The sequence below is a fragment of the Abrus precatorius genome, unplaced genomic scaffold (assembly GCF_003935025.1).
Source record: "Abrus precatorius isolate BTA unplaced genomic scaffold, Abrus_2018 Scaffold6, whole genome shotgun sequence".
Taxonomy (NCBI): Eukaryota; Viridiplantae; Streptophyta; class Magnoliopsida; order Fabales; family Fabaceae; genus Abrus; species Abrus precatorius.
Window position 1 is genome coordinate 4,824,260 of NW_020874406.1, and position 9,462 is coordinate 4,833,721.

At 29.1% G+C, this 9,462-nt stretch overlaps 1 protein-coding gene across 2 annotated transcripts; it reads left to right on the forward strand.

Moving 5' to 3' along the window:
- The first annotated feature begins 4,374 nt into the window (after positions 1 to 4,374).
- On the forward strand, positions 4,375 to 8,809 carry LOC113869444. Of its 2 annotated transcripts, XM_027505766.1 has the most exons (10): positions 4,375 to 4,599; positions 4,748 to 4,923; positions 5,214 to 5,389; positions 5,960 to 6,003; positions 6,181 to 6,244; positions 6,333 to 6,391; positions 6,485 to 6,521; positions 6,615 to 6,686; positions 6,842 to 7,163; positions 8,206 to 8,809. In XM_027505766.1, the coding sequence occupies exons 1-10, from the start codon at positions 4,488 to 4,490 to the stop codon at positions 8,620 to 8,622; spliced, it is 1,479 nt and encodes a 492-aa protein (XP_027361567.1). In that variant the 5' UTR covers positions 4,375 to 4,487; the 3' UTR covers positions 8,623 to 8,809. The 2 variants fall into 2 exon arrangements, with proteins under 2 accessions (XP_027361567.1, XP_027361566.1); XM_027505765.1 differs by having other exon boundaries at positions 5,960 to 6,244.
- The last annotated feature ends 653 nt before the right edge of the window (positions 8,810 to 9,462 follow it).

The following is a 9,462-nucleotide window of genomic DNA, read 5'->3' on the forward strand; positions in this document are numbered from 1 at the left end:
GACATAGGGTACTTTATATTTTTCAATTATTTGTTAGCGTTGGCATTAGAGGAATAATATGTTCTTTGATGAGAAGAAATGGAGTATATATCATGTTTGGAATTTCATTAATCAATCTAAGAATGATTATATTATGCGAATTTTAAATAAATTAGTCCTCAAACTCACTTCCTTTCGAGAGATGTCCTAGGATCCACCATTTACCAAGTACAGTGAAATTAATGTGGATGATGGTTGTATAATGGATCATATGGGTTATAGTCATGTTATACGAGACAGTAGTGGTAAAGCTAACAATGTTTACCTCTTTTAATGATATTAAGTCTCTTCTTTCTACTGAATTGAAAGCAATCTTTTGAAGTCTTAACTTGGCCATATTGAATAGTTATCATAGGATGATTTTGGAATCTATTTGCTTAGAAGTGGTGAAACTTATTGATAAGCCTATATTTTGCAAGGTTTTATAGATTATTTTTATATGTTTGCCCATTATTTGATGAGGGTTTTGCACTGATTTATTTTTATTTGTTGTACTTTTGCATAAAGAGTATACCAATGCATTATTAAGAATTTTTTGCCACAATTACATAAAATTCAAGGTAGGAAGCACACCCCTGCTTATCAACCTCAATGTGGGTGCTTCGATGACATGCTTATAGGCATGCACAACTATGCTTCGTATCTGGCGATTCAAATTAAAATATTTTTTATGATTTTGAGAACCTTATTTAAGGAGTAAGTAGACTTGCGAAAAAAAGAGCCTTGGCAAGGCTGATTTTTGACAACTCTTGAAATTGTTTGGGAGTGAAGATTATGGGTGAAGATATACACTACCTCTCTAGAGTCTGAGTAAGTGATCAATAGTACATATTGGAAACAAAAACTCTTCTCATTTCTTCCTCTTGAGATTCCTTTAGTTTGTTTTTCTATTTGAAACAAATATGGATTTCTTTACATTTGCTTACTTTGTTTATATTATTATGAGTAGTTATATTCATAGTTAGGGCTATAGTGGATCATTTGCATAACTTTATGTGAATTTTATATTAATGACAATTTCAATTTCCTTTTCTTGATTGAGTTTTATCCTAGGGAGTTTATGTTTATATGTTCAAAATCAACAACTCTTAACATATCATAATTAATTATACTGTAAGTGACCATACCACATGTAGTTAATGAAACTATAGGATAAAACAAAGGCAAAGAATTAAGTGAACTAAGCTTAGTTTTTCTCTTTCAATCAGTTATTAAATTGACAAATTCATAAATTATTTATTCTTTCTCTATTTTTTTGCCTTGCATGACTATTGTGGGTAATAACTCAGGAAAAATATTACTAACATTACATAACTATTAGGTATTAGTAATATTAGTAAGAGTAATTAGCAATCCTAAAGAAAACATAATTGATATTAGATTAAAAGTAAATATAAAAAAGTGTAAAGAGCCCTGGACTCATCTCAAATAGTTGTGTTAAAGGTTGCATTGTTTTCTTTTTAATACTCTTCTTAATTTAAGTATTTTATAATTTTATTCTCTTATGCACTGTCTAAGTTCAAACGATAATCTTAGTAATTGAAACAAACTCCATAGATCGATATTTTAGAACTTAATTTAAGTACTATTTATTATTATTCAATAGGTACACTTACACACAAATATTTATTACCAAAAATATTAAAATTTATCTCTCTTAAAATGTATTTTATTCTGCAAGAAATTTATCATCTTATCAATTTTTTAAAATATTCATATATTTTATTGTTCTTGATGTTAATTTAATAACTAACAAATTAGTTTATTTGACACCTTTATCAAGTATTTTTTTTACTTTTTAAATAATCTTTTAGACACATTTTTTAAACTTCTAAATAATTTTCATATTTTATAGTTTTTTAATATTTTTTCTTTTCTTCTTTACCCAAAAAAACTTAAATAGCCACATAATATATTTAAAATTTTTGTTTAAAAAATTAATTTATCTTAATCATACTCTTCCGGTACAAGAATTATTTATTAGTAATCTAAAAAACGAAAATTTATCACATACCAATTCGACTAATACCGCAAACTAAGGCGCCGTATCATAATAAAATGGGACCCACGCTTAACTTCTTTAATTCTCTTCTAACTTCTTAGCTATGAAATCATGGATCTGTTACGTTGGACCTAATGACAATTCATTATGTTTTGCTAAGTGAAAATCATTAAATTTAATTATATTTTGATATCTTTAATTTAAGTCATGAATTATTCAATTCATCTAAATTTTTTGTTGGTATATATTTTTATTTTAAAAATAAGTAAATCTAGTTTATGTTTTTTCTTAACAAAATAATATTATATAATTTAAATTAAAAGATTAAAAAATATAATTAAGACAAAAAAAATTATTTGTTGCGTTACGATGTTGGTATAACTCATAAATAAGTTTGCAAAAGGATCACATCACCGTGCTACATCGTTTCTCTTGCGACAAAGAAAGAAATGCCTTATTTTTTGGGCTTATTTGTTTTATCGTTAGAGAATAAAACTCTCCCACTTCCTAATTTAAAATACACTTTAATATATATATATATATATATATATATATATTCAAAGTAAATTATATACATATCTAAAATATATTTAGCACTTCAAAGATAATTTCATTAAGATTAATTTTACTCAAGCTCAAACCAAACAAACATTTTATTGAATTCTTCTTATTAGTTAGTAATCGACCCGAAAGTGATGAACATTAGGACACCCTGCAAGAACATTTTGATAGGTAGAATTTTTTAGTGTCTAAGAATTTTATTTTTTTAGAAAATATGTTTTATTTGAATTATAAGTTTTGAAAATGTTATAACATGTTTGATAGTTTAAAAGATTTTAAGAATTTGATAAATGCTAATAATAATTCTCTAACACACTATTTTTAACATATTCCTTATAATTGACTAAAATTTATTAAGAACTATAAAAATATGAAAAAATATTAAATTAAAAATGAGAAAGAATTAAACCTACATAATTTTTATAAATTTTAATTAATAACAAGAAGTTTCTTAAAAAGTGTGTTGCTTATCTTAAAAAATAATTTTTGAGTATAACTTGAATTTTATACTTTTATAAGAATCCCAAATTACCATCCCTCTAATAATAATATTCTATTGAAAGACACATTTAAAAAAACTTTCCCCAAAATTTTTATTTCTTAAAAATCATTTTCAAAAAAATTCATATTAAGAAACTTAAAAGAACCCCTAACACTAGGCAACGTTCAATATTGGAATATTTGAGAGAATATAAATTCAGTAATATGATTTTATATTTGTAATATTAATTTCTTAAAAAATAAGTGGTTTATATTTAAAATTATATATTATAAATAATTTTATGGTAAAACTTAAATTCATTACATTTTTTGTACTCTAATATTAATTATAATTAATTTGTCTCCTAATTTTGTTGAAGCCAATTAAATTATTTTACTTTAAGAATTTGGTAAATTTAGTCTTCATCAATTTTTTAATCTATGTAAATTTATTTTAATTTAATTTATTGTTTTCTAATTTGAGTTTTAGAGAATGTAGCTTTATGATAAACACTCAGAGAAAGTGCTTTGTTATAAGTAGTATCTTATTTAACTTAAATGGATAAATATATACCCTTTTATGTACAAACAAATAGACATAACTTTTTTTTATTTTTTTTATACCATAGATAGTAGTTGCTACTTGTTCAAGTTTATATGACAAAATTTAGAAAACTTAATCAAAATTTGAATATTAATGTGGGAAATTAAGTGACTGTTTCATGAATAACATTGTTCAGGTTCAGTTTTGTGAAAGAAAGCTCATTGCCAAATGGTAATCCAATTTAGAACAAAAGTAAATTTAGACAGATAAAGAATGAGAAGTGTGAATGACCCTACAATTTGCACAATCGATCACTGCAACCACCAACATTAGGTTGAGTTCTGGTGTGGGTCAGTTGAAGAAATCAATGACTTTGGGAAGAAAGAGCATTTTAATCAATTGCAATTGCAAATCAAGATCACAGTGAGTGGAGCTGCAGATAGTGAAGAAAAAAGTGTGAAAACAAAAAGCAATGAAAATATAACAAAAAGGTAAAAAAGCAGAGAAGACAAAAGCAATCCATCAATTTGCAAAAGTTGCGGCATTGCTTTACTTAACTCAATGGGTTTTTGTCACAGTGGAAAAGATGAATTAAACTTCTTTTTTTAATAATATCAAACCCGCATTTTTTGTTAAGTCTTCGTCACTACCCCACACCATGTGACCCTCCTCCCTTCTCTTCAGTAATCACTTGTTTCTATAAATCCTCCAAAGTTCCATGCTTTGCTTAGAATATAACACAAATCCTATATAAACATCATCATCACCATGCTTGTTCAGTTTCTGTGTTTTGTTTTGTTGTTTTAAATCCAAAATTAAAATGTGACCTCCTTAAGTTGAAGAGTGAAATTTCTTGCTGGAATGAAGCGTGTTTCGTTGAATGTGCTTTATTTGTTCTTAGTCATCTTCCCCTTAATTTCAGCTTTATCTCCTCCAAGTGGGTCGCCCAGACATCCCATAAAGTTTATACTAGGTTGGTGCCTCTTGCATATGTCTCTGCCAACTTTGATTATGGTGAACGAGTTTCACATGATTCTGCAATGTCACAGAAAATTCTGAGTCCTTCCATAGCAAGAAAATTAAGATTCTTCAATTTGTGCAATATACTGTGTTGCTTACAGGGGAAGAGAATTTAGGTGCATGGAAGAATGAAGTCTCGCAAGTAGCACAAGCACAAGGTTCAAGAACTGGGGGTACCCTTGTGCTTGCAGCAAACAGGACCAATAGACCTGACTATCTACGGCGATTTCGACTTTACCGAGGAGGTTGGGACATTGCAAATCGGCATTATTGGGCCGTAAGTTCAATGGTTTCATTTTCCTACGCTGGATCATTGATCTATGTTGATGTTCTGGTTCAACATATTTAATTTAATATCAGTATATTTCTACTTGTACATGCCACACGCTAGTATGGTTCTTTGTACATTATAATCATAATAACTTGAAATTTCCTTGCATTTTCTTTTCCATTGGGACGTTGTTTTTCTTTCAGCAGATTGTTTTGCCTCTCTTGTTCCTAACAGCTTCCAATTCCAAATTTGGTGTTCACTTCAACTAAATCAGTTTTTAACCATTATATGTTCAGTCAGTGGGATTCACTGGTGCAGCTGGTTTCATCCTTGCTGTTCTGTGGTTTATTTCGTTTGGCTTCGCACTTGTGATTCATCTATGCTGTGGATGGGGGATTAACATCAAGGATAAAGGATCAAACCAACAAAGAATATGTTTTATGTTATTGTTGTTATTCACCTGTGTTGCAGCGTAATTCTCTCAACTTTGGTTTTAATGTACTTTGTTATCTTCTTTCAGTGTGCTTTGTTTCCTCATGCTCATGCTCCTGTTCCTTTGTTCTTTTACTCATAAACGTATCAAGTTGGTTGTCTAATCATCTATAATCATGATTGGTTACCAAGTATTAAATGCAGTGTATCTCTCTCATAAACGTGAATGCTTCTAATAATTTCATAATACATACCGGTGTTGATGATATTTTGATGTAATAAAATCGTTCAATTGCTATGAAATTTTATGACTCATTTTTATTCTACAAGTGAAAGCTTAAATTTTCATCCATGACAAATCCACTGTTGGATCTTGACGAGTTTGAATCAAGTACCATCCCTTGCCCCTAATATTATATCTACCAAAAAATTGTCCATTGACAAAAATCATGTTGCTTGTTTCTTCAAATTCCAGTCTCCTTTTGTGTCAGTTGTGGTGGTCTAGATCAAGAACCTAAAATGCTGTTTCACTTGGAATCTTTTATTATTATTCCAAAATCGATGCTTTACTGGTAAATCTAACATTTTCTCTGCTCTCTTAATTCCCCAGGACTGGATGTATTGTACTTTCTTTTGGGCAGGATAAATTCCATAGTGAGGCCGTGGATACCCTCCATTATGTAGTCAATCAGTCTGACTACACAGTGCAAACTCTGAGAAATGTCACACAGTATCTTTCGCTTGCAAAATCTATCAATGTGGCAGAGATGCTTCTTCCATCTGATATAATGGATGATATTGACAATTTGAATATGGATCTAAATGCTGCAGCAGCTACACTCTCCCACAAGACAAATGAAAATTCTCATAAAATACAAAAAGTATTCAATGCTTTGTATGATCTCACAAACTTACACTGTTCAATCTCAATTTAGAAATTTTAATATTTGCATCTATATGCTAAAACTCCTCCCATTTTGCAGGCGTCTAGCTTTGATAATGATAGCAGCAGTAATGCTTCTCCTGGCTCTAATTGGGTTAGGTATGCATTGATGATAACATCTTAAACACCTTGAGCTAATTGCATTTGTATCATTATATTCTAGTTCATGATTTTCTATTACGTGTTCTTCAGTACTCTCTGTTCTTGGATATCAGCATGCAATCCTCGTGTAAGTTATGATATTACCTTTGCTTATATTGCTAGTGTCTTAAGGATCATTTTAATAAATATTTCAATATTGAATACCAAAATTTCATTGCAGATTTGTTATCAGCGGATGGTTACTGGTGGCAACAACATTCATTCTGTGTGGAGTGTTTATGATCCTTAACAAGTAAGGCATTGATTTTGGTATTTCTATGAGAGATCAATTTGACCTGCTTTGAAAAATGAACTAGCTATACCCTTTCTTAATTGCTTTTGTGATTCAACTATCCATATATTGTGCAATTTTTGTAACAATGAGTGGAGTATATTATGTTATTACAGTGCAATTTGTGACACCTGCATGGCCATGGGGGAATGGGTGGAGAATCCACATTCAGAATCTGCTCTTAGCAATATCCTTCCATGTGTTGATCAGAGAACCACAAACAAGACACTTTTTCAGAGTAAACAAGTGGTTACGAATATTGTGAGTGTTGTGAATCGGTTCATATATAATACTGCAGATGCAAATCCATCACAAGGAACCATCAATTACTACAATCAATCTGGACCTGCAATGCCACCTTTGTGCTACCCCTTTGATTCTCAGTTTCGACAACGCAAGTGTACCACTCAAGAAGTTTCCTCTGCCAATGCTTCATCGGTATGTTTTTTGGATCAATAATTTAAATCCTTTTATCTCCCAAAATACACATTTATTAATTTTACTTCTTTTTTTATACTATTGATTTTAATCCCTTTCATTTATGTGATTTTACCAAATGACATACAACACACAAAAATCAACTTACAACAAAGTTTGATTAAATCATGCCATTACTTAATAATGACTAAAAATTAAAATTAATAATTTTAAAATGCAGGAATTAAAACCAAAAAAGTAATTCTGTAGAGATCACAGTTAAAATCCAACACCAATATATATATATATATATATATATAACTCTCTGTGTCTCTCCACTCTCCAATCCAACATGTGTAGATCATTCACCTGTTTAATGAAAATTTATCTAAGCATCTATACTATTCTATAACAAATTAAAAATTATTTTGAAAGCTTGTTTTTTTTAATGAGAACGCCATGTAAAAAAATTATATTAATTTTATTAATATCACGATTGTTCTATTATATAAAACTTGTTTTTAATTAATTAATACACATTTTTAACTAATTAAGAAGAGTAAATTATTCCTTTATTTTCTTTTATTTATTGTTTTCATCATTTTCAATAGTCTTTTTCTTTTTAATCGGTCTTGTAAAAATATGACATAAGAAAATTTAAAATTATCCAATTTTTTATTAGTGATTGCTTGGTCTAAATACATTCATGTAACAATAAAATTGGAAATTCAGAGGAAGAATTTCATTGCACAAAATTTAGTAAAATCTTAATAATCTATTGTATTAAAATGCTTATGTCTATTATTTTTAAAATAAGCAATATGCTGGTATTAGTGTTCAAGATGTACTCTAATAATAATATACTGACAGAGGATCCAATTCTCTAGAAATGGCTATACGTTTCTGATCAGTGATCATATCGTGCTACTATTAATTTAATATTTCTTAAAGATTTTGCTTAAAAATTAAATTTAAATAAAATATTATGTGTGTTGTGATATTAAACTTTTTCTTTATACAAAGAAAAAAGTATGTTAAAAGATTTAAATTTTTGGAATTTCAGGTTTGGAAGAAGTACGTATGCGAGATATCTGAATATGGTATATGCACCACTGTTGGGAGAGTGACCCCAGAGATTTACTTGGAGTTAGTAGCAGCAGTTAACGAAAGCTATGCTTTTGAGCATTATACTCCACTTTTACTTAGCCTTCAGAACTGCAATTTTGTCAGAGAAACATTCAAAGAAATTACTACACGTCACTGTCCTCCATTAAACCATTATCTTAAGGTTATCAACGTAGGATTTGGCCTAATTTCAATTGGTGTCTTGCTTTGTCTTGTTCTCTGGATACTCTATGCAAACCGCCCCAAAAGGGAGGAAGCGTTTGTTAAGCTCAACTTAGCTCAAAAACTAAAGAACAGGTTTAGCAAGAACCCCAACAAAATTTCGTCTTTCTCAATCACAGCAACTGAAGTATAGAATGTGAAATGGAAAATTAATTGGAAAAAATAAAACAAAAAAAAGTATGTTAGTAGTGTTTTTCACTGGAGGGTGAAGAAGTAAAGCTACATTGGAGTTAGAAGACAATAGCCAAACTTAGTGTGATATATACAAATTTATTCATAAAAGGAAGAAATTAATTTTGAATTGCTGATTTAGTATGATAAGCATGACTCAAGTTCTATGATTGCTTATAAGTGTCAATGCAAAAATTGTTGTTGCAGTTAAAAAAAAATTTCATTTTTTAATTTATTTTGTTAAGATCGTTTACATTATATGTATTTTAAGCTACGATGTTTGAAATTCTAGATTATAGAGGTTTAGTTTGAATTAGATACGTATTATAAATTTGAAAGATAAAGCTAAAAAAAATCTTAGATTCAAGATACAAAAATTCTTTGAAAAAAAAATGTAATCAGTATTTCCTATAAGGTAGTTACTTAAGTCTTGAGTTATCTAGAAAATTTCTAATAATGTTTTTGAGTTATGAGACATTATTACTCCTACGAAAATTTATCTTTTTTTCTAAAGGTTAAAATGAACCTTGGATGCTGGATCTTGTGAACTGTAATATTTTTCTTTTGAATCTTGGATTCATGAATTAGCCTACTGAAAAATGAAGAAAAGTCCTAGTTGACCTAAAATAATTACCCAAATTCTGCCTAGCAAGTTAATCTCCATGAATTAGCCAGGAAGTTAGGCTTCACAAAATAATAATAGAAAATCTTGAGAAGATCTGGACACATGGGGAGCATGAGACCTAGCTAGAATAAAAAGTAAAACTTTTGACCTTTATTAACCAAAACTTTTACTCAAATT